This window comes from Dermochelys coriacea, chromosome 9, assembly GCF_009764565.3.
Source record: "Dermochelys coriacea isolate rDerCor1 chromosome 9, rDerCor1.pri.v4, whole genome shotgun sequence".
In the NCBI taxonomy this organism is placed as follows: Eukaryota; Metazoa; Chordata; order Testudines; family Dermochelyidae; genus Dermochelys; species Dermochelys coriacea.
In genome coordinates, this window is record NC_050076.1 from 8,206,264 (window position 1) to 8,232,544 (window position 26,281).

At 57.0% G+C, this 26,281-nt stretch overlaps 2 protein-coding genes across 2 annotated transcripts in view; one reads left to right on the forward strand and one right to left on the reverse strand.

Moving 5' to 3' along the window:
• EEF1AKMT4 (EEF1A lysine methyltransferase 4) overlaps positions 1-13,055 on the forward strand; it is a 33,094-nt gene extending 20,039 nt beyond the window's left edge. The window contains exon 3 of the mRNA XM_038416345.2: positions 11,559-13,055. Within this exon, the coding sequence (XP_038272273.1) occupies positions 11,559-11,846 (288 nt within the window). The 3' untranslated portion in view covers positions 11,847-13,055. The remainder of the gene's footprint in view (positions 1-11,558) is intronic.
• Positions 13,056-22,762: 9,707 nt separating this feature from the next.
• Positions 22,763-25,186, reverse strand: CAMK2N2 (calcium/calmodulin dependent protein kinase II inhibitor 2). The gene is made up of 2 exons (XM_038416547.2): positions 24,854-25,186; positions 22,763-24,258 (listed from the first exon to the last, which is right to left on the reverse strand). The coding sequence occupies exons 1-2, from the start codon at positions 25,020-25,022 to the stop codon at positions 24,188-24,190; spliced, it is 240 nt and encodes a 79-aa protein (XP_038272475.1). The 5' UTR covers positions 25,023-25,186; the 3' UTR covers positions 22,763-24,187.
• Positions 25,187-26,281: the final 1,095 nt, after the last annotated feature.

Below are 26,281 nucleotides of genomic sequence, written 5' to 3' on the forward strand. Positions count from 1 at the left end.
CCCCAGGAGAACGGCCCCGGCTGCCTGACTGCTCCAAAGCCGGGGTAGAGTCCGTCCGGCCCATCCCTGGGCCCTTGTCCAGGTGGGAGCCAGGCAGCATTGGGGTGAGGTCTTGGCTCAGCTCTACGCTCTGATCTGTGGGTCTGAGGGGAGCTGCCTCTCCCCCAAAGGGGGTGCTAGTTACTCCTCCCCACCCAGGCTCTTCGTTACGGACCTCTTCCACCACCAGCATCTCCGCCAGCTACTGGGGCACATCCCAGCCATTCACCCCCTAATGGAAACTGCTGAGCAGTGAGACACTGGAGTGAATGCAGTGTCCTTGGCTTGGCCAGAGACCTCTGGCCACTAGTGATCTTGCTCTGCCCCGGGGCTGTATCCTGAGGTTGGGGAGGGGAGATACTCTTGTGTTCCTTGCCTGGTCGTTCAGAGCTGGCTGGTTTTGTCAGGGCAGGGATGTTGGTCCACAAAACTGCCGGATGAGCATCTCTGCTCTGAAGACAACACCAGGAAGGCAAAAGCGGGTGTGGGGGGGAACCGCGGGTCAAGATTGAGAGCCCAGGGCTGGGACGGCAGAGGGGGCTACAGATTGGCACGGAGCAGCACTGGCAGAGCTGGGGAGCTCAGGGCTGGGACAGCAGAGGGGGCTGCAGATTGGCACGGAGGGGCACTGGCAGAGCTGGGGAGGGGGGAGCCCAGGGCTGGGGCTGCAGGGAGCGGCAGACTGGCTCCTTGGAAAGAGTTAAGGCTGCCTGCCATTTCAGGACTGCTAAGGGTGTGAAATTCCTCTTCCCTGTTCCTCCCCAGCACAATGACTCATCAGGGTTGCCATGGTGATGTGGCCGCAGCGCCTGTTGCCTGCACATAGTTTCAGTGGCTCACCCTTTGATGTTGTGTTCGGGCCAATGCTGCCTGAGAAGCTGGCAGTGGCCGTGGGAGCAGCAGGTCCCTGCCTCTTTTGGTGCAGGTGATGAGTGCTTGGCTTCACTCTGCCCTGTTGGGGCGGCAAGAGCCAGGGGGCAGCTCCGGCTGTGTGTCAGGGGAACTGCCTGCCAGGAAGATGGAGCTGGCTGTGGAATCTCCTCCCAGGGAAGGTCTGGCTTAGGGGGCATCGCACTGGGGCTCCGGAGACCTGGATTCTGTTCCCACCTCTGCCCTGTTGTCTGACCCTGGGCAAGTCACTTCCCCTCCCACCCGTTGTCCAGTGAGGCTGTAAGTTCTCTGGTTCAGGAATGGTCTCTCGCTGTCTGTGCAGCGCCCAGCACCGTGGGTTGGGACGACCGCGTGTGTCACTGATCCACAGGGCTAGTGTGCCTCTGACCTTTCCGGGAGGGCAGCCTGTGTAGCACTAGGCCCTCGGCCAGCACTTCTTATGAAAGTCAGCCCCACGGCCTCCCTACCGCAATACTGGCGCACTGGCTAAATCACCCCGGTGTCTCATTGTGCAGCAAGACTTTTCCCCTTTGGCAGCCATGCAATGTGCAGATGTTTTGCAGAGAGACAGAATGGCTTTTTCACAACACACCAAAATCTGGAATACAGCAAGTAATAAGATCCTGAGGTTAGGATGGAAAAGACATGCATGTAAACTTTACCATGCTGCAGCGTTACCTGCCTCTGTAGCCCAAAGCATCCAGCATCTCATCTTTCCCTCACTGGTAGCCAGTTCTTATACCAGCTCCGAACACCTCTGTCTTCCGTTTCCAGTTACGGTCAGGCCGGTTCCGCATGTCCTGCTTCCCCTAGCTGCCAGTCCTTAGAAGTTCCTGTCTGGTCCTTGGCCTTCTGTTGACTCTCCCAGGCAATTCCATTCATGCCTTGACAGTCTCTGATCCTTCATTGGTTTCAGAGTAGCAGCCGTGTTAGTCTGTATTCGCAAAAAGAAAAGGAGTACTTGTGGCACCTTAGAGACTAACAAATTTATTAGAGCATAAGCTTTCGTGAGCTACAGCTCACTTCATCAGCATCCACAAGTACTCCTTTTCTTTTTTCTTGATCCTTCATTGGAACCAACAACCCAGCCATGCCGCTTGCCTACCAAAATTAACTCTTTCAGCCCTACCAGTTCTCCATACAGAGTGAGTGGGTAAAGCAAGGCTGTGTCTACACTACAAAGCCTGTGTTGGCCTAGCCCCTAGTGTAGAGCAAGTGTACGCTGACAGGAGTTTTTCTCTGTGTGTGTGTGTGTGTGTGTGTGTGTGTGTATGTGTGTGTGTATGTATGTATGTATGTATTCTATTATTTTCCTGAATGACATTAGCTAATTCTTCTATTGACATGGCTGCGTCTTCACTGGGGATGGGTTGGCATTGTTACAGCGGTCAGGCCTGTGTCTTTTTCACTCCCCTGGCCAACATGACTAGGCCATGCTTAAAGCTTTAAGTGTAGACCAAGTCTCAATCTTCCATTTTTTTTCTTAAACCATTTCCCACATGCTGTTGTAATGTAGACGATTCAGTGAAGGGCTGGGAGCCCCAGCGTTCCCCAACAGGGGGGTGGATCCAGCCAGGAATCCTCCCCTAGGGAAGGGTTGGGACCTTTGATGGAGACCTCTGGAACCAGACTGGCTAAAATGCTTGGAAGGCCTTTCCCTAGCCCTGGGCGTGGGACTGAATGGGGTTCCTCCTGTTTTACCTGTGCTGCATTGCTCTTGTGGGGTGATCACGGTCCTCTAGGCTGAGGGGACAGCAAGAGGGTTTGGGCTCTGAGCATCCCTACCCCAGGCAGGCTCGCTGCCATTGGCTCCCCGGGTTTTTTCTCCTGGTGCCTCCTGAGTCAAGTGAACCTGGGCACTAGGCACAGAAACGGGAAGTATTAGAAGCCAGAGCCCATCCCCTCCCCCTTTGATTCCTGCACTTTGATCTTGTTAGCTGGGGACCCCCTTGCAGAGGGAGATCTGCCTGGCTTGTTCTCCCGGTTGCCCGTGGAAACCCTTGTCAGTATTGACTGGGCTGTGGCGTTACCATGGGGATGGGTAATGCCTCCAGCCCACTATTAATTGGCACGATGGGGTGATGTGGCTGCAACAGCAGGAACCTGATTCAACTCACCAGGGTGGGGCACTGGGGATCACTGGCCCAGGCAGTGCTGCCCACTGGGATGGGAAGTCCCTTCCCCTCCTATCTCGCACCTGCTCTCCTCCTCTGCTTGGCCTTTTGCTTTCACTGGTTTCTCTCTCTCTCTCTAACCTTGACTGGGTTCCTCCTGGGCCAGGATCTCCCCATCCCTGCCCATTCTGCACCGAGTCCAGGCCTGCTCAGTGAGGCAACCTCCGTGGGGAACTTGCTCAAGGCCCTGGGCTCCCCTGGGTGACTCGCCCAGGACCAGAGGGGTTGGGAAAGAGCCTGGCCTTCTGCTCAACTTGAAACAGCCCTGTGCTCTCTCTCCCACCCACCCTTGCCCTGCGGCTTTCCTCTGCTCTCCCTCGTGTAATCACTGCCTGGCTATGGCTAACCATGCAGTGCGTGACATGGGGGGAGGCCTTCCCCCACTCCCGCTGACTCTCATGTGCCGCAGCCACAAATAGACAAAGAATCAATCACCCCTTTGAGCTCTGTGAGCTTCCTTCTGCTACCCCAGCCCCCTTGCTGCTTTAGGCCTGGGATCCCCAGGTGAACACAGCTCTGCTAATGTCCCTGGATCCTGACCTCCCCCAGCCCCTGACTCCTGGAGGCTGGGGATAAGGACAAAGATCCTGCATGTTTGCACATGGTCCTGTCCACTAAGAGCTTGGCTGTGACCCAGCTGTCCTCTGTGGCTCAGAGCATAGGGCCCTGCAGCTGTGGGTGTTAGTTCTCTTCCCTGCCCAGATGCTGCTGTTTTGGTGCTGGGCTGTAAAGCGACTGGTACGAGCAGCTCTGGGGCTCCCTGGTGGCTGCCCTCCCCTGGCCAGTGTCAGCTCAGCAGGGCTGGAATGTGTGGGGCGAGAGAGATGGGGGTGGGGGCTTGGTTCTGTGGAGAGCAGTGGAAGAAAAAGGAAGGGTGCCAACAACTGGGGAGCACAGGAGTGAGCTCCATGAGGGGGTGGTTCCTGACCTTCAGGAGGAGGGGAGCTAAGGGGATTGGAGAGATGGGGTGACCCCATCTCCTCACGGAGCTCTATGAACATGATGCTCCCTGCCCCACCTGGCCTAGAGACAGCAGCAGTCACCCGCATGCTGGCGAGGTGCGGGGTGGGTGGAGAGAAGACCTAGGGCATCCCTGTTGCTCAGCAAAGGGGTTTTCCAGGAACACCATGTGGCCCCCTCGCCGGCCCCAAACCAGTTCTGTGATTGTGACTAGAGGATCCTGCAAACTCTTCCCACCCCACTGGGAATCATGGGAAGTGTGTGAGGGCAGGCAGTTGCCAGGAGCAGCAGTCTCACCTAGTCCCTCTCCCCAGGGCAGGCTCTCTTGCTCCAGTCCAGTCTGATTATCTCAAACCAGGGGGCTCCCTGTCCAGCTGGATGCTTTAGCTTCTCCTTTGGCCCTGAATAACCTCTTGCCCTCTGTCGTGTACCCTTCACTTGCCTGCAGACTCTTTCCCCACCAGCCCTGGGCCACTTGCCGTGGGGCTGGGCCTGCCCCCTGGTGCTAGGGGCAATGGGAGTCACGCCGCGGGCGATGGGTCCCTGCCAGCTGAGCCGTGCTCTGATCTGTGCCCGTCTCTGCTCCCACTCTCACCACGGCTGGCGGTGATGCTGGCTTCCCAGAGAGGCCTGGGTGGAGGTTGGGGCTGGTGGTGCCGCCTGCAGCTGTCAGTCGATCAAGTTAAGCTCTTGTAACCTTCACTCCGACCTCAGTCCCTGCAGCCCTGCAGACTCTGGCTTAGAACTGGGTGAAGCAACGTTCAAGGTGGGGTGGCTGGAGATGGGGGCTTTGTGTGCCCTGCTCTGGGACAGGACATTTCGGGGGGGTGGGGGGCAGAGCTGGGCTTAGCAGCACAGAGGGCATCTTCCCTGCAGCTGTGTAGGAAGAGCCAGGCCTCTCTCATGCTCTGCCCCCAATCCCATTGGCCCTTTTACGGCCATGTCCCATTGCAAACTCCTCCCCAATTCATGCCCCCGCCCCCAGCCTTTCTTGCCCCAGGGAAAGGGCTTAGGGGTGGAGGGCAGCAGGCAGGGCTGGCCTGGTGCTTTCATTACATGTTTGCTTTCCTCCTCCCCCCACTGTTATGGGAGGAAGGAGCCGAATCCCTCTGCTCCTCTCCCCGGCCTGTTGGATTTGTGGACACTGAAGTACTGGCCAGGGGGCTCTGCCCTCCCTCCCGGCAGACCCCATGCGGTTTGGCCGGCTCGTGCTGCTGTACCTGGACTGATGACCTGGAAACCTGTATTATACCAACCTCCGCTTGAGTCAGAGCAGCATCTCTCTCATGACTGTCCAACTGGCAGCTCCAATCCTCTTAGGGAGCAGCGCTGGGCTCTCGCTGTAACGAGATTACGGGCAGCCGCCCCAGCCCTCCCCAGGGACCATGGGGGATGTGCGTGTGCACATCTATATGGCACCCTGGTGCTGCGTGAACACGCATGGCCACAGCTGTGGAGGGGGCCCAGACATGCACAGGTGTGACTTGGAAGGCTGTGTATGAAACACAGCAGAGCTTGCACACGTGAACATGTACAGATCCCGGTGCTCACCAGTGCACGTAGAGTTCTGTAGTATGTGGCTGGTGAATCTTGCCCATATGCTCAGGGTTTAGCTGATTTGCCATATTTGGGGTCGGGAAGGAATTTTCCTCCAGGGCAGATTGGAGAGGCCCTGGAGGTTTTTCGCCTTCCTCTGTAGCATGGGGCGTGGTTGACTTGAGGGAGGCTTCTCTGCTCCTTGAGGTCTTTGAACCATGATTTAAGGACTTCAATAGCTCAGACATGGGTGAGGTTTTTCATAGGAGTGGGTGGGTGAGATTCTGTGGCCTGCGCTGTGCAGGAGGTCAGACTAGATGATCAGAATGGTCCCTTCTGACCTTAGTATCTATGAGTTTCGTGCTTCCCCTGCGTGTGTACAGGGGCTCTTGTGCCCTTCACCCCATACTCCTCTCCATGGCAGTGCCACCTGGCTAGTGGCAGATCTGTGGACCCTGGGTCCTGCGTTCGGAGCCTGTGGTGCATGAGGGCCCCTGGGGCACCAGCTCCCCGCTGGGCGGGGGGAGTAGGAGGAGGGGACAGACACCAAATGAGAGAGAAGAATTGGCAGAGCTGGGTGTGTGGGGAGCCCAGGGCTGGAGTAGCTGGGGGGCGGTGGGTAGAGATTGAGGGGCACTGGGACCCAGGGCTGGAAGAGGCGGGAGGGGGCTCTGGGTTGGGATTGGGGGGCAGAGGCAGTGCCAGGGGAGGACAGCTCATGTAGCTGGAGTGCCCAGCGGCCCCTGTGAGTTGTGCTAGGGAGTGATCAGATCCTGCTGCGCTAGTAGGGGATGGCAAGAGACCCGGGGGGCCTCTTGGAAGCAGATGCTTCTTCCCATGCCCATCTCCCCAGAGCCCCTCCGCAGCAGCTACTGGTGGATAAAGTTCTGTGAAGCTGTCTCTTAGCAACAGCCATTAGTCCTCTCTGAACTGGAGATTTCACAGCAGGAGACGGAGCCCACCTGGAGTGTGATGGACCCAGACCCTTCCTTCCCCAGCCAGCCTGCTCTCAGCAGGGACCCCCCACCCCTCCCTCCTGCCCCCCAGGCAGCTCCTGGTACTGAGGAAACAGCCTTAGCAGCCTGACCGGGGAAGATTTTGGCCTGGCGCTGGGGGCCCACGATAATGAATTTTTCACCAGACTGAAGCTCTGTCAATGTTCATGGTGCTGCTGGATTTTAACAGGGAAAGCGCAATGGCCCAGGTCCCCAAAGGTATTTAGGCACCAAACTCCCACAGATTTCAGTGCGAGTTCGGTGCCTAAATGCATTGGGGGATCTGGGCCAGATGTTCCATGCCCCTCTTGGAGGCAGAAGAACAGACTAGCCAGGCCCCTGGGCTGATCGAGTCTGGCGGTTGCAGTGTAACGTGCTGGACACTGCCCGCTGTGGGACTCAGAGGTGCGGGAAGGGCCTTCTGAAGAGAGAAGGGCCCATCGGTGAGCGTGTGTTGTGTCCCTTTCTGCCTGCTCCACAGAGGAGCTGATCCTGTTACAGCCCCAGCGAGGGAGCTTTGGCTTATGCTGCAGCAGCTCATGCTCTCCGCTCCAGAGACCCCCAGTTCAAGCCTGGGCAAGTGGTCCGGGCTGGCGGGTGTTGCTCTAACAGCAGCGTTGGAGCTGGAGAGTTGGGGTTTTTAGCCTTGAATCCATGGTAGCTCCCACTGCAGCCCTGAGTGGTTCCTCTGGTGTCATTAGCCAGGCTGCAGTTTGGCCTCTAAGATCCTCTCACCTTTCCTTGGTCGTCACTGCTCTGTCAGCAGGGCCCGGTCCCCAGCTGGGGGCCCCCCTGTGCTCTGTAGCCCTGCCCCGTGCTGAGCACTTGGCTATCCCGGCAGAGCGACTGACATCCCTCTGGCCCTTAGCGGACCTGGGTGTTCTGCAAATTTCTTCTTCCTTTGCTCTTCTCCTCTCCAGCTGCCTCCCCCGCCAGTTCATCCCAGCACTCGCCCCGTTATACCCCATTTCCCCACTGTGGATTCCCAGCTGTGACACCCTTTCACCCACTCCCCTATCCCAGCCCAGTCCCCCGATCACGCAGGTCCGTGTGCTCGGCCTTGTGCTGATTTCCTCTGCGAAGATCCAGGCTGGCCTCCCTGCTTGGCAGTTCACCAGCCTGGGCAGGGGGCTGCTTTTCCCACCCTTTGGAGGTGGTGCTTCCCTTTGCGCTGCTGCTGGCCTGGCTGGCAACTGGCTCAGTGGAGACCCCGGCTATCTGCACTGACCCCGATGGCTGTAAACCCTCTGGGCCAACTTGCCACCTCCTGCGATTGAGGGACTGGCAGCGGGGTGCTGGCCCCAGCCGGCTGTGCTGGGGGATCTGCTGAGGACAGGCTATTGCCTGGGGGTGGGGGGCTGGTGCATCCTCAATGTTTTTCAGGCTAATTCCCCCTGGGATATGGGGTGAGAGTCCTGACCCAGGTGGGGGCTGTTCTCCCACAGGTCTGCTTCTGTCCTTGCTCCTGCTTCCTGTCTCCTCTGCTAAGCTCTGTAATGTACCTTGCAGTGCCCTGCATACCCCTGTCAGCTGGGAGCAGCCCCTTTGACACCGATTCTTCCTCCTCTGGGCTGCTGACCCCCTGGCATTGCCACAGAGCAAGCATTGGGGGGTGGAGGTGGAACCAGACTGGGGGCAGTGACCAGCAGCACCCAGACCTGCCTCAGAAACTCTGCCCCATGCAGATTGGGGCTTTCACAGTTCCATTTCCACCCTCTGCTGAGCAGAATTAGGTGGGGCATGTCTGGGAGCAGGGGTCCCAGGTGTGGCTTAAGGGGCAGATTCTCCTAGCTCTAGAGCTGGATCTGAGCTGGGTCTGGGGGCATGGTCAGACTGGCTCTCAGGCAGTCCAGTGGCTGCTGGCTGAGCTTGACTGTTTGCTGGCTGGGTGAAGTCAGAAGCGGCTGGCTCCTGGCACTCCAACCGTTCTGCAAAACAGGAACCCTTGGGACCGGCAGGCCCAGCTGCCCGTGGGCAGTGAAATGGAGGCACAAAGGGCTGTGATTAGTTCTTCCGGTGTCTGATTATTCTCCCCAGCTCTGTGCATTCAGGCCTAGGTGGCTCCTGGGCCATGTCCTGGTTTTACCCCAGTTGGGCCCCTCATCCTGGCCATGTTCTGGATGGCGAACGCCTTGCTAGGGCAGGCTTCCTTCTCAGGGCTCCCAGTGCCTGGAGTAGGGACATTCCCTGTGGAGGGACATGGTCTATGCAGCCACCCCAAGCTCCTGAGGAACGAGAATCCTGACTCCAGCTCTCTTGGAGGAGGCAGTGAAGGCTACTTGGAGTCCTGCTGAGTCCCTGGAGCTGCCCCGTGTGGCACTGAGTGTGAGTCAAAGGGCACAGCCTTCTGGTCTCCAGGGCAGAGAATTGAGCTTAGGCCTCTGAACCTTCTCCAGCATAGTTCTGAGCACGTGTAGCTCTCCTAAAGGGCCTGACTTCAATGTATGCACCACCCCTTGCCTCCTGATGCATCCGATGAAGTGAGCTGAAGCTCACGAAAGCTTATGCTCAAATAAATTTGTTAGTCTCAAGGTGCCACAAGTACTCCTTTTCTTTCTGACAGGGACAGGCAGGGACCTGTGTTCCACTCCCTTTGGGAGGTGGTGGGGGGCAGGGGTTTAAGGCTGCACAGCTCCGTGCTGTACACTGTCCACAGCAAGCTGCTCTGCCTAAAGGCCAATTCCTGGGCTTGCTTCCTCTCCCCGGGCTATTAGCAGTGTACTGCCAGCAGTTACAAGTTACCCCCAGCTCTTCTGAGCAAGCACCTTTATTCTTATGGTAAAAGCAGTTCAGAGAAAAACCTCCTAAAACCAATGAAAGTGCTTCGCCATGGGCTGACACTTGGGCAAGGTCACCCCTCAATCTTAGGGGGCCCTGGAAAGTCAAAATCTCCCCAACCCTTCCACAGAGGCTGGGGCTCCCCGAGGACAGAAGGTCCCTGTCCGTTTGCTGAATCAAAATAAAGCCCCTGAGTCAGTTTAAATGCAGCCTATTTATCTCCTAAGCTCTTTCCTTGTCTGTTGCTCTGTGGAGACCCAGTTTGAGCCAGGACATGTCAGCCTCCATCCTGGGGGAGGGGGAGGGGGGGAAACGTTATACCTCTCTGCAGGTGTTTATAACCTGAGTGATTCACCTTAATCATCCCCATTTTCGTTCCTGGAGGAGCTGTGGGAACCCTGCCCCTGGAGTTGCATACAGTTCCTGGCCCACAGTGGTACATCAACTTAATATTGCATGGTCCCCAAAGCTATTGCATGTGGTTGCACAATCTGTCACAGCACCAATCTGGGAAGCCGAGGGCTGGCCCTTCTCCTGCCATCCGATGCTGTGGCCATCCTGGATGGGCCCTGGTTAGCTCTATTTCCCAAGGCCCAACTTCGGCCTCCTCCCTCTCTGATCAGAGGATGCCCAGCTGCTACATTTTCAGGACTAATAGCCCCTGCGTTGCCAGTGGCACCAGCTGTGGATTCCTCTCTGCATCAAACAACGGACAAATGGATGGTGTCCATGGGAGACGCCGGCCCCTGTATTGCCGGAGGATTAAAGGAGCACCTTTTACCCTGCCACAGAAATCTGTCCTGCGTGGGTGGTCCCTCCCCTGCCCGCCTGCTGCAGAGCCCCCTCCCCACTGCCAGCATTCAGCCAGGACTGCAGTAGCAGCAGCTCCCTGGCGCTGTAGCCCTTTGGCTAAGGGTGAGTCATGAGAGATGAAGGGCGGTCGGTCCCCACCTGTCAGGGACCCAGGCAGCCGAGTGCGGGGGAGTTCCCGGCTCTGCGCCGTGCCCTCCCCATCAGGCTGCGCTGGGAGTAGCTGTGCAGCAGAGTGCAGGGAGGCCGCCAACGCTGGCTGCTCATACCAAGCAGCGCCGTTAGCATGCTGAGCACGCCGGCGCTGGCCGTAAATGCCTTTGACATTGGATAAAGCCAAGCAAGAAAATTGATGTTCTTTTCCATCCTATTAGCAGGAGCTTAGTTCCAGTGAGGAGAAAATGATGATTAAAAGGGTCAAGTCCTCTCTGCTTCAAACACACCATACCTTGGACACTGTGTTTTCGAGCGCAGCTCAGGGACGTTCTGGCAAGCACAGTGGGGGGCTGGGATGGGGGCACTCTGCACAAACAACCACTTGGGTGGGGAGCATGGATCCTGGAGCTGTTACCTTGTGGGGGGAGGGGTGGCGCCGTGGGGTCCTGCCACCTGTGGGGGTGGGGTAGCTCTACCCTTGTCTGTGCTGGGCATGCACAAGAGTCCTGAGAAAAGACAAAGGAAAACTGCCCCTCTCCCCTGCCCTCTCGTAGCAGTTGCACTTGGGGACCCTAGTGGGCTTCCTCGTTTGGGGGCTCTGGGGGCTGCAGCCCCAGGCCTGGCCAATGCTCTTGCTGCAGCCTTTGCGCGGTTGGGTAAAATTGTCATCCCTGCAGTGAGCCTTTCCTGTGTGAGCAGGGTGGGGGTCAGGCCCCTGGAGGGGTGCAGAGCAGGTGGAAGAGGCCAAGCATGGTCTCTTGGCAGCAGCAGGAGCCAGGGCTGATGGCGATAAATGCCAGCTCCAGCAGCATGGAGTAGGCAGCGGAAAAGGGCCAAGGACAGCGCAGGCTGGAATCTGCTAGATCCTGTAACATCCCCTCCCTTCCTTTCGGTGGGAGCCGGCCACTGCTTCACCCTTTCCTGCCCAGCTGTGCTGTGCTGCCAGTGGGATGGAGGAAATTCTTTCCAAACCCCTGTGGTGAGCAGCAGATGCCCTGAAATTGGGGATCAGCTGCTCCCTCCCTGCATAGCCTGAGATCTGTAGCAAGATGGGAGGTGACCCGTTTTCTGCACACTCCTGGAGCAGCCGACAGGTTGGAGGGATGCCCTGGCAGGGATGGGGGGGAAGTGTTCCCTGGATTTGGAGAGGTTCCTGCCCAAAGCCTGGCACAGTGCAGGGGGGTCCTTGACCCTGTCCCCTTTAACCTTTTCCTCACAGGTCAGCAGAGTCTTGCGGCCGGGAGGCCGTTTCATCTCCATCACCTTCGCCCAGCCGCACTTCCGCAAGCGCCACTACGCCCAGCCCGCCTACGGCTGGTCTCTGCGCCACTCCACCTACGGCACTGACTTCCACTACTTCCTCTATGTCATGTGCAAGGGCCAGGAGCTGTCCCCTGCTGACCTGGCGCTGGGGCGGAGACTCCACGAGCCGCCCTGCCCCGCCTGCCCGCCCAGCTTCCTCCAGGCCTCGGACAGCGAGGATTATCTCAGTGCAATTGAGCTGTGAGTGGGAAGGGCCTGCGACAGTTGTAGCTGCAAGGAGTTCTCCAGCCAACGTGGGGGCCTAAGCCAACCAGTGCCAGCTGCAGCTGCTGGTGCCAGATTCATGGGGCTGGATGACAGCGGGCTCCTCTAATCCAGTGCCTTGCCTATGGCTGGTAACAGGAGCCCAGCCCATCCTTCCAGCCACCTGGGTGCTGTGAGACCAAAGGGAATGTTGCTTTGCAGCCAGCTCAATAAAGTCAGTTTCTCTGTAGTCCCCCAGCCCAGCCCCTCATCCTGGTGCTGTCGATCTCAAGGCTTCAGAACATGGCTATGTTCCCTTTGCCCTTTGTCCCAGGACCCCAGACTCCCCCTCCCCTGAAGGTCTGGCCTGTGTAGACTACAGTTCCCAGCAGCCACTTGGGTCAGGCAGCCCTGGGGGGCTGTTGTGTCTACAACTCTGCTCCCCCCACCCCTCCGTAGCTGGGTGGCTGCAGCCTGTTCCTCCAGCAGCAGCCGTGGGGGAGACATGTGGGGAGCACCCCACGTCTGGCTGCAGAGCATAGTGGGTGAGGGGTGGCATGGGGGCTGGGGAAGCTTGCTGCAGCCCCGCCAGTCCATTGCAGTGTGCACGCTCCGTGGGGCTGGATGTGAGCAACGCCCGAAACCTGCTGCAGTTCTGCAGGGAGCCGGGGCAGGCCAGGCGGAACCGGGGAAGAGCTGGCAAAGGGCACTTGTGTGGGGAGGCTCAGGTTGACTTAGCTCCTGGACGAGCGCGGAGCTTTGGCTCTCTTCCTCCCCTCCCCCCCCCCCAGGTCGCTGGTCTGTGTGGCTGGTAATGAAGCTGCCAGAGAATCCCTGAATCATATTAATTCCCTCCATCCATCTTTGGGGGGGGGGATGCGGGGAGAGGAGCCGGCCTCGCATGCTCTCGCGTAGATTTCGCAGCAGTGCAGAGGCAAAGGGAGGGATTTTAGCATTCGCCACAAGCAAATCGCTCTAATCCAGCTTCTGTCCTCGCATGATTAGGAAGCATTATGCCAGCGAGAAAGGGGCAGGATTCCCGGCTCCCTGCTCAATCAGCCGCTCCCTAGGGAGCTGTCACCCACAGCGTGGCCCCGGCTGGGTCCTCCCCTGCTCAAAGGCTCCTTGTGCAGCTCCCCGGGCAAGGGAACCTGTGGCCTTGCTGGGGTTGGGGGAGGGGAGGGCTATCCCTTAAATGGTTGAATTTGAATGTTTTACTTGTTATTTTACTACACGTGTGGCCAGAATAGTGGGGGAGGGGGAGAGGCTGGTTATACCATACACAATCAGGGACAGATGGGACATGACAACCTACTGCCTTGGTGTCACACACTGGTCGCTGGGGGGAAGCCGGCTCCTGGGCTGGAAGAAGCCAGGCCACTGAGGTTAGCAGGGGCTCAGGCCCTGGGATTCAGGACTCAAGAGTTGCTTGGTCCAGCTGGCTGCCTCTTTTGGGGGAGGGGTGAATTCTGCCCAGTGTTGCTTCAGTTCTGGGCTTCGTCCCTGTGCCCCAGCCTGGCGAACCCACCCTGTTCCCTGGCATAACTGCTTGCTCCACGGCTAGGACGGGAATTCACCCTCCTTGTCCGGTCAGCCTGGGGCTTGCAGCACTTTGCATGGGCCCTTGTCTCCTGGGTTGGGAAGAAGAGTCCACTTCCACCATGTCAATTGCTGGCTTCCCCATCTCTTCCCAAGGCTGCCTCTGTCCTGAGGCCGGTGTGGTGCTTTCCCACTGCTGCAGTGTACAGGTGTGGTGCCTAGTGTGCCCTGGGGCTGCAGGAGTCGGAGCAGGTCGCAGTGACATGGTGGTAAAAAACCTCAGCATTTGGTTTACAGTAGGACTCCCCTTTTGGGGCCTGCACCTCCCACAAAACAGCATCGCAAGCATGTCTGGGTAGGCAAGGCTAAGAACCATCCCTATCCTCCTGTATGTATTCCCTGGCCCCCACGTTGCCCCTTCATCTGTAGAACATCATTCAGTGTCATTGTGTGGCACATACAGCCATTCCAGTTTCCAGGGTAGTTCAGTCCTTAAGTGTATCAGCCCCTTCTACATTGATGGGAACCTTCCCACAAACAACACCCTGATATTAAAGTGGATCTGACCCCCGCCCCTGGCCTTTGGTCAGTCCTAGGTTCTCCCCAGTGAGCCCTCATGCCACCCTATCCTGCTGTGGCGTTGGCTTTTTTCTCCCTTTTGTTGCTCTCCCTTGGCTGGTGGAGGCCTACTGATTAATCCCGCTGCCTTTGGGCTGTATCTGTGAAGCAAACTCACTTGCCACATATATGTGGGAGCTTGTAAATGTCAGCACTCTCCTTGTTAGTCATCTGGCTGGCTCCCTCCTGCGTGCACACCTTTTCAGCTCCTCGGAGATGCTGCAGCTGTTGAGTTGGAGCCGCGGCATTGGATTGGCTACTAGTGCCTCTCCGCCCACACGTGTCTGAGAAAAACTATTATGTTTCCCAGTGTTTATATTAGCTCTGCATAAAATTTGTGTGCATGAAATCTTTAATGTTGCTCCTGACCTAGATTTATCTGTGTGGATAGAACAGGTGGAAAATGCACTTCACTTTTCAGCTGCCACTTTGGGAGCAGTTGAAATTAATTGGGTTGGTTCTTTCCCATGTGGTCTGCAAGACTTGTGTAGAATCCATGCGGAATGGGCAGGGTCACCGGGAAAGCCATGGGAGGTTGGGGGAAACCGTTTTTCCTGAAGTCCACCAATTTGCTCTTGAAAGTTTACCGGGGCGATGTGGGGGATCTCAGCGCAGTTCCAAGTGAAGAGCTGGCTCCACTGAAGACTCCATGAGTCTAATTTACAGCATCATCGGTGGTATCGTTAGCAAACCCAAGGGCTCAATGAGGCTGGCTAGATCACTCAGAAGAGTATGAGTAATCTCAGAGTCATGGGTTTGTGCTTCATGTTGGGTGCAACCCTTTATTGTTACAGGGGTAATGCTGACATTCTCTGGCCTGTGTTATGCAGAAGGTCAGACTTAATTTACTGGACCCTTCCAGCCTTAGACTCTATGAGCCTTGCAGAGCCAGCTCCCCTCTAGCCTAGGAAGCTCCAGGTCCAAGCACTGTCATGAGGCAATTGGGGTAAATTTGCACTGATACGGCCTCTATTGTTGTTTGTATTTTGGTAGCATCTGTGGACCATGATCAGGGCTTGGGGTCCCTTTGTGCTTGGTGCTGTGTGTACATGATGATGAGAGTCCCTGCCCCAAGGAGCTATTGTGTGGGCAAATCCAGAGCATGGCTAAGGTGATCAAAGTGGGATTATGTCCCAGCACTAAGTGCATTTAAAAAGCAAAAAGAGCGTTCAACAAAGCAATTCAAGAGGTTTTAACTGATCGGAGAGAATGGGTCCCTCTTTACATTCCCGGGGAACGAAAGCAGAGGAGGAGCTGGCACTACATCTCTTTGGATTCAAACATTCCTGTTCCTGTCATCACCTGGGCCTCCCGCTGTCTGATTTGGCTGCCTCTGATTTGTGTTCTAGCTCTTTGGGAGGGCTCTGTGGGTGGGAAGGAACTAGAGTAAGACTGCATGTGTCAGGAGAGAGCATCGCCTGCAGAGAACGCGCCAGAATAACTGAACTTGTGAAATCACAAATGGCTCCTGGTCCCCCACAAGCAGAGACCCCTGCTGGCTGGAGCACCTGCCTCTCTCCAGCTTGCCTGTCCGCTGGAGAACGCTTCTGCAGTTCGGAACGTGAGGGGAGCCGGCAGCCGCTGAGCTGGGGGACCGGGCTGTGCAAGAGCAGAAGCCTGTTCTGGCTGCTTCCTTCAGGCCTGGGCAGGGCCCAGGGATGGCTTTGCTCTTTGGCAGTTGGCACTTGTGTCACCAGAGGCTGATAGCCCCATGAGGAGGCAAACATACAGTGAGTCAGAACCACCGTCGCTCGCTGCCCTGGGGCACAGAAAGCACTGTGGGGGCGAGTCCTTGGAGAGCTGGGCATTGGCTGTGGTGATGGGTGGGGTGAGATGGGCCAGCTGTCGGGTGGGAGAGCAGGGTCAGTCGAAGGCCAGGCCATGGCCACTATGGCAGGACCCAATGAGGGGCACAGTCGGGTTAACTGGTTACAAATTGCACCCATCAGTTGGAGCCCAAGCAATGGCCTTGATGCCATCACAGCCGGGTTTCTGCAGCTGCAGCCAGCCTTGCTGTGCTCTCCGAGGGTGCTCTGAGCAGCTAGCATGTGGGGCCCCAGAAACAGCCCCCTGCTCCAAAGACAAGGGGTAGGTTTGTTCTAGAGCCCCTCCCCTTGCCACCTAGGATGATGGGATTCCTTACGCAAAACCCATAACCTCTCTGTCTGGGCCTACAGTATCCATTTGGGATCACCGAGCCCTTCCTGGGACTGTCACTTGCGGCTTCCTCTGGCTTATGCCACCTGTGAGATGCTCCTTCCCTGTGGGTCATTGTATCCCTGGCCAGAATCGCGACCTCAGCATCTAGAGAGACACAACACTTCAAGTTGGCCATCCTAATTCTTCCATCTCCCGGCCTGGGAGTGACTGAAGAGGGCTGAAAGCTCACCAGCTGCCTTTAGATTAAGCCAGGCTTTCAGCCAATGGAATTTATATTTTTTTAATAATTATTTGGCATCTCATAAGCAACAAGCCCCAGAGGGCCAACTCCTTAGCAGGTGTAAATCAGCATTACTCCATTGAGGTCAGCGGCCCAATGCTGATTTACAGCAGCTGAGGCCCTGACCCACAGAATTCAGTAGCACAGGTTGGGCTGGGCCAGACTCTTTCCTTGCTGATGGGGTCACAGTGCAGATGCCTGCTAGTTACCCAGTGTGAGTCCATCGAATTCCATTCTGCCGGTGGTCCATGAACTGATCTGCCACCAGCCTGCTGGGAAACTGGACCCCTTTGCTCGGGGGCTGGCCGGAGGTAGAAAATGGATGAGCTCTGATGCGAGTGAAGAGGTTGGGTAGTGTGTGGTGGATTGGAGGGGAAAAGCGATCCGCTCAAGACCCTGGTGTGTTAGCGAGGATTGGGATAGGCTGGGGCTAGATTCCTGTGTCACCTAGAACATCCAGAGGCAAAGGGAAGGGTTCTCCAGCAGCAACTGGCTGCAACGCTGGCAGCTAAAAAGCTGCAGGATCTGGGTTGTTCACTGGCACCCTGAGCCCATGAGGCCCTCCCCATTACCAAAGGGGGTACCCAGCACCACTTGGCTTCAAGCCCATCCATCTCTGAAGCCATTATAAGGAGAACATTTGGCAAAGACTCGTCTCAGAGCAGGCCCTGTGCAAATAAACGCATGAACAGACTGTGTTGCTGGCCTATCATGAATGTTCTTTGTCTGGAGCCCGCTGGTGGGAGGTATGCCCTGGCACCTGGCAGTGTCAGATGCCTTGATGTGATGCTGGCCCCAGCATCCGGCATGTGAGGGCAGGTGACTGTTCACCGTTGCCTTTCGGTAGCTCAGCAAGCCTTGGGTGGGGAGTCCAGGGGGAGTGATACCAACACCACTAACTGGTCACTGAACAATACTACCCAGAGCAGGTGATGGCACTCTGGGCTGGAAGTAAAGGGGAGACAGTTTCTGGCCTCACAGGGGGACATACTTGGTTCATATCAGGATATGCTCTGCATAGGGACCGGTCTAGCCAGATAAGCAGCCCTGTGATGTGGTAAAACAGGGATCTGCACAGTACCAGCATCTTCCTGTCCTGTTAAATCTCTGGGCACAGTTGCCATCTTATAGGAACTTTTCCCCCAGTGTACCTTTTGGAGGCTGGCCCTTTAAATTTAGCAGCGACATGCAACTGCAGCCCTAAAGTAACCATCTTGCACCTGGTCGCTGCTGGCAGCCTCTCTGGGCAGTGAGGCCCTGTTGTTTCCTCCTTCTTAATACTGAGGAGAAGGCAGGTTTCTCCAAACACTTTAGTCCTGGGGGCAGGGGCAGCAGGTTTGTATAATTTTTGGTGGTGCCCAGAATGGGTCCAAGTCCTGCCCCCCCCAACACCTGCCTAACACTCTGGGAGGGAGTTTGGGTAGGGGAAGGGTGCAGGCACTGGGTGGGAGTTGGGTTTAGGAGGTGATTTGGGGTGCAGGCTCTGGGAGGGAGTTTGTGTGCAGGCTCTGGGCTGGGGTAGGGGGTTGGGGTGTGGAAGAGGGTGAGGGGTGCAGTGCTTACCTTGGGTGGCTCCCAAAAGTGACCTCCACACCCCTCTAGCAACGGCTCCTAGGCAGGGGGGCCAGAGGGTCTCTGTGTACCACTGCCCGCAGGCACCACCCCCGCAGCTCCCATTGGCTGCAGTGTCAGTGCTCAGGGTGGGTGCAGTGCATAGTGACTCCCCCCCTGGCAGTAGGGCTGTTCCAGCCGCTTCCAGGAGCGACGTGGAGCGAGGCCAGACAGGAAGCTGCCTTAGCCCCGCTGCCGGTGGTGACTGGGGCCCGCCGGGCCCTTTTAAATTGCGTGGGGGCGGCAGGTGGGGCTGGGAGATGCTCTGGGGCAAGCATGTGGGGGCGGCAGGCAGGGCCGGGGGAGAGATCCAGCCCTAAACATTGGTGGAGCCGGGCCCCCGGGCCCTGAATATTCCTGGAGCATGGACACCACGGGCCCATATAACTCACTGCTCTTGCCTGGGGGAGAGAGTCTTGTGTGTGTGCAGAGCGGGACCCACAGGATCTGGGAAGCATCAAGGGGGTAGCCGTGTTAGTCTGGATCTGTAAAAGCAGCAAAGAGTCCTGTGGCACCTTACAGACTAACAGACGTAGTGGAGCATGAGCTTTCGTGGGTGAATACCCACTTCAGGGGAGGACTGGGTTTACAGGTGGCCTGATCAGACATACCCATTCCCACAGTAAATTAACCCTGCACTTGATCACTTCCAGGAGCCAGACTGTGTGCTGGAGCTTGCAGCCAGCAAGGAGTCACTAACCATTGCTCTAATGTGGCATGAACCGTGCTTTAAGCCCCTCCAGCTAAAAAGTCACTGTGGGGACAGAGAATGCACAGGAAAGGGGACTGTTGGTAAAGGCTGAGGCAGGATGGGCTTTGGAAGAGGCTGGGGGAGTGGGCCTCCTCCCCTTGCCCTTGTGGGGGGAGGTTGGGCAGAGGGGAGGCTGCTCTCAGGAAGGCAGGTTAGCATCCCCTTTAGTGCAGTCAGCTCCCATCTCGGTGCTGTGCCACCTCTGGAGATGAATCTCTTCATCCTGCTAGCCCGGTGTTTTAGCTGACCCAGACCTCACACCATCACTCTGTGGGAAACCCTGGCAGGATAGTCCATGGAAACTGCCGGCGGTCTGCGCCGAGTCAATAGCATTAATCAACACCCCTCTGGGCTATGGCAGCCCTTGACAGATCAGCCTCAGCAGCTCCCGGGGCTGCCTAGTGAGGCTCTGGCCCTTTCTCACTGGTGCTGCTCTGTGAGGCGGGCCCTAGGCTGTGCTTTGTTTGCACTGGCATAGGTTGGGTGACCTCTACCAGAGAGACCCCCGTGCTGCTGCCTTCCCTCCCTTTTACCCTCTTGTGGCTGGGCTTTGCTGTTTTACCAGACCAGCTGGGCTGAATCAGAAATGCCTTGTAGCTGTATTAGTTAAGGAACCTCCTGGCCTGATCCTGGGTGGCAGGGGCAGATTTGTTCCCTTGTCCCACAGGCTCAGATTTGGAAACGGCCACAACCCAGGGCTATGAGAAGCAGCAGCAACTCTTTGTGATTACATTGGGGGGGGGTGTTCTGGGGGGAACCTGAGCCGGCTGCTTCCTGGTCATGACCTTCCCATACTCCCACTGCTGGGGGATGGCTCCCTCCACCCCTCCTAACTGTAGTTAGCATAATAAGCCTTCATTCCTTTCCGCTGTGAGCCCTTTGGGGGAGGGGCTGTGTCTCCCTGTGTGGCTGGACAGGACCCAACACATTGTGGACCTGAGACATTTACACCCGGATAATTCTATGGATGGCAGTGGAGTTACTCCAGATCTACACCCGTGTCAGTGCGAGGAGAACTGCTCTCTCTGAGTGCTCACAATAGCCCATTAATGCTGGTCACTCAGCCTGCAGCTTCCAGCTTGGGGAGGCCTCTCCCCTCTAGGGACCTCACAAGCCTGTCTCTGGATAAAGGGCTCCAGCTCCGATCCTGGGATCCATATGAGGAATTGAAGGGGCTTTCCCCCCACACACAGGGTCAGTGGGAGACCAAAATGCCAGTGCTGCAGAGAGAGTCCATTGCAAGTGTTAGGCTGCTGGAGAAAGTCCCCTGGTACAGGCAGGGACTTTGCCCTGGGCTGTGGCGTCCACTAGAGGTGGTCTTCTTGTGGAAACAGCCCATTAGTTTGGGAGGATGCAATCGAATGGGACCCCTGCCCACCCATGTGGATCCAACTTCACAATGGGGGCCTTACATGGGTTCCTTGGGGCCGGGGTTGGGTCCGCTTTTTGTGGATGGTGTGAATACTTCAGTAGCGGTCACGGCAGGGAAGGCCTGTCTTGGTGCCCCCTGCTCTGTGCTACTGTGACGCCCTGAAGGCAGGTGCCAGAGAGAGGAGAGGCAGGCATCTGCCAATCTGAATCAATAGGGAGATCTAGAAGGGGATCAGGATGTTAAAAAATATGAATGCCAAAATGTGCACCTGAGAGACTCTAGCTGGTGCTGAGAATCCAGAGGCTTCGGAGGCAGCTTCATCTCTCCTGCAGCTCAGGGGGCACAGACAGGGGTGTTCAGAGAGCTCGGGACATGGATCAGCAAGGGCGAGATCTGTAGACACCCGTGTTCCACCATTGGCCCCATACCAACAGGCTTCCCTTTCCAGCAGAGGGAGACAGGAGCTGGCCCACCTGTAGAGACACTTAACTGCAGGGGGCTCAGACCCCGAAGTACCCCCCCCCTCCAGATACTGAGCATTTTGGGAATGGGCGTTTATTCATGGCAGTGTTAAGTCATGTAAATACAGCTTGGGCAGACATAGGGTGTGTATGTGTGTTTGTCTTGGAGTGGGTGTACTGATGGTGTTTGTGGATTGAGTGTATATGGATGTGTCTGTGGTTTAGTTTGTTTGTAGGGTGGCTCACTGCCTGTAGTTGTGGTGTCTGAATTTGACTCTTTACATAAGAACGGCCACACTGGATCAGACCAAAGGTCCATTTAGCCCAGTATCCTGTCTTCTGACAGTGGCCAATGCCAGGTGCCCCAGAGGGAATGAACAGAACAAGTAATCATCAAGTGACCCATCTCCCATTTCCAACTTTTGGCAAAGAGGCTAGGGACATCATCCCTGCCCATCCTGGCTAATAGCTATTGATGGACCTAGCCTCCATCCTTCCCTTACTCAGAAAAAGCAAGGTTTCTTTAAAAAGCAACCAATGCAAAAGCTAGTTTAATAAATGTAAAAGAACAGAGAAGGAAGGATTGGCCCCAATGTGTATGTGTGTTAGAATGGCCCAGAAAGGTAAATAAGCACCCCTTCCTCCTCCAAAATAGCCCTTGAATTGCCAAGTGCATTTCCCAGTGGTTTAAAGGAAATTCCCAAGGCCTGTGGGAGGCTCCAGCCTCCTCTCTCCAGGGGCTTTTGATGGTCTGTAGGGCTCAGGAAAGGGTGCAGAGCTTTGCCCCTTCTGTATTTCCCAGGTCAGATTGGCAGACACCTGGGGGGCTGTCGCCTTCTGCTGCAGTGTGGGGCATGGGTCACTTGCAGGTTTGAACTAGAGTCAGTGGTGGATTCTCTGTAACTTGACATATTTCAGTCAAGATTTGTGGGTGTCAGTAACTGAGTCAGAGGTTATGGGGCTATTCCAGGCTTGGTGGGCAAGGTTCTGTGGGCTGCAGTGTACAGAAGGTCAGACTAGATGATCATGATGGGCCCTTCTGGCCTTAAAGTCTGTGAGCCTATCTGGGGCTTCTTATCAGCCTGTGCCTAAGGCAGCAATAGAGAGCATCTAGTGGCCTGGCCCTTGACCCCCTTGATGCCCTGGAGCACCACTTCCCCTCAGCTCTGATGGATGCTACGGCCAATGAGCACTTGTGTTGGCCCTTGTGATGTGCCTGCCTGACTGTTGAATTGAGATGGAAAGCAACACTGGCTCCACTTTGGTCCGGGTGCCTCTGGGACCAACCTCCTCCTCCAGCTCCCTGCTTCAGAGTTCCTTCCACCCAACCACTGCAGGATAAGGGCAGCTCCTCTGAGAGGCCCCAGTAAAATATTTAACAGCCACAAGCCGCTCAGCAGCCTGATTTCTATTTCTGTCTTAAGCAAAAACTAGGTCACCTGATGCCCTCCCTCCCTCTCAGCGAACCTGCAGGGACTTGGAATGTGACCCTCTGGGACAGAGCAGCAGCCCTGAGCTAGGGGTTCTCACCCTATCTCCTGAACCCCAAGCAATGCAGAGAGTCAACCCAGAAAGAGATGGCAACTGCAGCAAAAATGCCTGTGACCCAGTGCAGTTCTCTGGGGGTTGTGATTTCCTGGAGAACATGGTAGAAGTCCTTGAATAATCTCTCAACTATTCCCTCAACAGTCCAGATCCAAAGCCATTGACTGTACTGGGAGGTTTTCCATTCGCTTCACTGGGGTTTGGCTCAAGCCCAGTGACAAAGATCTTGCTAGGGAAGACACGCAGGGCTAGCTGCCTCCTTTTGGTACATGTATGTATTTATTCATTGAGTTTTGTTCACCAATACAGTGAAAAATGGCATTAAAATGTACAATGGGTCATTCTTAGAATGGCATGACGTTTTTTTTGCTTTGTTGTCTTCATAAAATGACACAGTATATTATTGAAAAGATGATAGTTTCTCATGCACATCAGACCAGAATAAGCTTTTTAAAAAAATTAAATTAAATTAAAGTACAAAATTAAAAACATCAACTCGGAACATCCCCCAAGAAAGAGGAGTCAAATAACCAGCGAGTTATCCAAGCACATTCGTAACCAGTGCAATAAGATCTTCTAAAGTCATTATGTTTCTGCATGGTCCGTCAATAAAGCCATTAATCACAGTATAAGATTCTTAGATACATTTGTTTACTGGTGTTTTGAGGTGTGCAAAACCCTAACCACAGTCAAGAAGTCCTGTCCAATACTGATATATAGAATTACGAGAACCAACCATTTAAATTCCATTCTATACACTTATTTTCCTTTCGTATGGGAAAAAATATGAACAATCTTTGATGCAGTATTTCAACCTTAGACACTAGCAGATCATTTTTAACAAAGATTCGGATATAAAAATACAAATATGAGGAGTTCTGTTAAAAAGAAGCGTGCCAGAGTGGGATGACCAGTGGCACCAAGATGTGGCACCAGGACCAGGAAGCTCATGCAAAAAAGATGGATCAAAAATGTCTCTCGACAGCAAAATGATCACTGTCTTTTATATTATAGTCCATCCGGGTCGGAACCTCTGCCTTCCGTTCAGCACTGCTGGCTTTGGATTTGCGTCCGATCTGCTGGTATTTTGCAAACTGGATAGGGATGAGGTGTGGGGGTGGATGGATGAGTTAGAGAATGGGTGTGGGTCTGAAATACAGCAGGGGGGTGACTGCACGCATGATGAGCCTGCTACAGCTAGAGGTGTGTGTGTCTATGCAGGGGCTAGATACATAGCCACTCGGAGAGAGACAGAGAAAGGTGTAAAGAGCATGGCTACAGGAGCCCTCTTCGAGATGAGACCGCCAGGCGATCCCAAGGGCTCCGCGCTCTCAGGGGAACAGCACCTCGGCATCGTGGCTTGGGGAAAGGGGGGGGCTCAGTGGGGCTGGGAAGAAGAGCATGGGAGAAGAGTGGGGGCTGGAATGGACAGCTCCCCGGGAGGGCTCTGGAAAGGACAGCTCCTGTGGAGGGTGCTGGAATGGACAGCTCCCGGGGAGGGCGCTGGAAGTGGCGCTGGAATGGGCAGCTCCCGGGGAGGGCGCTGGAAGTGGCGCTGGAATGGGCAGCTCCCGGGGAGGGCGCTGGAAGTGGCGCTGGAATGGGCAGCTCCCCGGCAGGGCGCTGGAAGTGGCGCTGGCCCTGGATAGCGCCTCAGTAGCCGGCTCCTCCATTCTGCAGGGAGGGGGGTTGTGAGGACAGGACGTGGTGCTGAAAAAGATGGCATCTCCGGGGTGGGCATGGCGCCCTGGAAATCTGGACAGGGATGGATGGCCAGGTCCCTTTGTCCCATCGCTCTCGGTTGGATGCTGAGGAGGGTGAGATGGCCCCATCCGTTACCGCATCGGGCTGGGGTCTGGGTTGGGGGTGGAAGGTGTCACCAGCAGCCTCATCTCCTTCCTTTGCTTCCCTCGTTGACCACAGTCCAACAAACATGCACGGCCAAAAGTGCCTTAAAATCAGTGATCAGAGTCTGCAGCTCGGTGCAGGCGTCTCCTCTGCCGGCTTATACCCCAGAAGGCGGCTTGTCTGTCATCCCCTTCAGCACCTCGTCTATTCTATCATCTTCGATCACCACTGCAGGGGGGGCAAGCACACAGTCAGGACACAGGGAGCAGGAGCCCCTAAGCAAGGCTGGGCTGGGCTGGGCTGGCGGAGATGGTCTCTCGTGGGGCTTAGGCTCGCAGTATTTGCCTCTCCCTATACCCCGCCCCCTCCCCCCCAAGCCAACATCTGCTGGAGAAATCTGCCCCAGGAAAATGGCTCCCGGAGCGGGCCCCTTGCCTGTCCGGCTTGCTGCGGGGCCGCAGAGCGAGCCAAGGTGATTCAGAAAGGCCGCAGCCAGCGGCAGGAGCGGGCACAGAGTGCGGCTGGGGGGAGCGGGGTGGGGGTGGGGGAAGCTCCAGCAGGGACACTGGGAGGGTGGCGCGGGCGATGGAGAGCCCTGGGGTTTGGCAGGAGCCGCTCTCTGCCATGTGCGATGATGACAGAGCCCGGCCCGATCCCTCCAGGGGAACGCGGGTGGTGGTGGTGGTGGTGTGGGGAATGGGGGTCTCCGTTCCCTTTCCCCGAGCCTGCGGAGACCTTTCCCCACTGCGGATCCGGATGGAAGGGCGGGGGGGGGGGAGTCCCAGAGCCACCCTTGCCACCGGGGAAGGCAGGGGGCGCTTACCTCTCTTGGCCCTGCCGATCTGCCCTAGCTTGGGGGGCCGCTTGGCCTGGTTGCCCCCGAAGAAGGAGTTGGTGTCCTGGAGCCGGCAGCTGAAGGAGATCTCGCTGACTTCGGAGTCGGTGCCGTAGCGGGCCACCTTCTCCTCGCTGTAGGGGAGGATCTCGGACATGCTGGCGGCGGCCGGGGTCCTGCGGGGCGGCCGGAGGGCGCGATCCGGCAGCGGGCCGGGCGGGCGGGCGGGCTGGCGAGGGAGTGCGGAGCGCGGCAGCCTGCCGAGGAGTCTGTGCGCTGGGGCTGGGGCAGACCCTACATCATAAAGGAAACCCAGGCGGAAGAATGAAGTCATGCATCCGGGGCTGGTGCGCTGAGGCCCCTGCTCTGGAAGGTCCTCCCCCAGGCCCCCCCCTAGCTTCCCCCCCCCGCCCCCAGCTCCCCCTCCCCCCGCCCCCGGCTGCGCGTGGGGGAAGGGAGGAGGGTGACATCAAGAGGCAAGAGCGGAATGACAATGAGATTGCAGCAAAAGCGGAGGGGAGGCGTCCGGGGTCCCTGCCTCTCCCCCCGGCCCGGCGCTCTCGGGGCAGCGCTCTCTGTGCGCCCCCCCTCGGGGGTGGGGTGGGGGGAGCAGCTACGTACATTCCCCAGGACCGGGCTGGGGGGGCTGCTTCAGCCAGACACTTGATGGTTCCCTGGATGTCCCTCCTCTGTATTCCCCCCCCGTGCCTCCCCGGCCCTTTGCTGCCCCTCTGTGTCTCCCCCACCCCCCCCATGCCTCCCCTCGGCTCTTTCCTCCCCACTCTGTGCCTCCCCCAGCCCTTTCATGCCCCTCTGTATCTCCCCCCGTGCCTCTCCCGGCCCGTTCCTCCCCCTCTGTGTCTTCCCCCCACCCCGTGCCTCCCCCGGCCCTTTCCTGCCCCTATGTGTCTTTCCCTGTCCGTCCTCCCCCTGTATCCCACACCGTTCCGCCCCCTCTGTGTCTCCCCCCCGCCTCCCCTCGGCTCTTTCTTCCCACCTCTGTGTCTTTCCTTGCCCGTTCCTCCCCCTCTGTATCTTCCCTGCCTCCCCCGGCGCTTTCCTCCCCTCTCTGTGCCCCCCCGTGCTTCCCCCGGCCCTTTCCTCTCCCCTCTATGTCTCCCCCAGCCCCTCGCACCTCCCCTCAGCCCTTCCTCCCCCCTTTTGGGTCTTCCCCATCCCCTCGTGCCTCCCCTGGTCCTTTCCTGCCCCCCCTGTGTCTCCCCCGCCTCCCATGCCTTTCCTGGCCCTTTCCTGCCCCCTCTGGATCTCCCCCACCCCCCGTGCCTCCCCTGGACATTTCCTCCCCCCCTTCCCCACTCCCTCGTGTCTCCCCCGGCCCTTTCCTGCCATCTCTGAGTCTCCCCCACCCCCTCATGCCTCCCCCACCCCTTTCCTCCCCCGTCTGTGCCTCCCCCA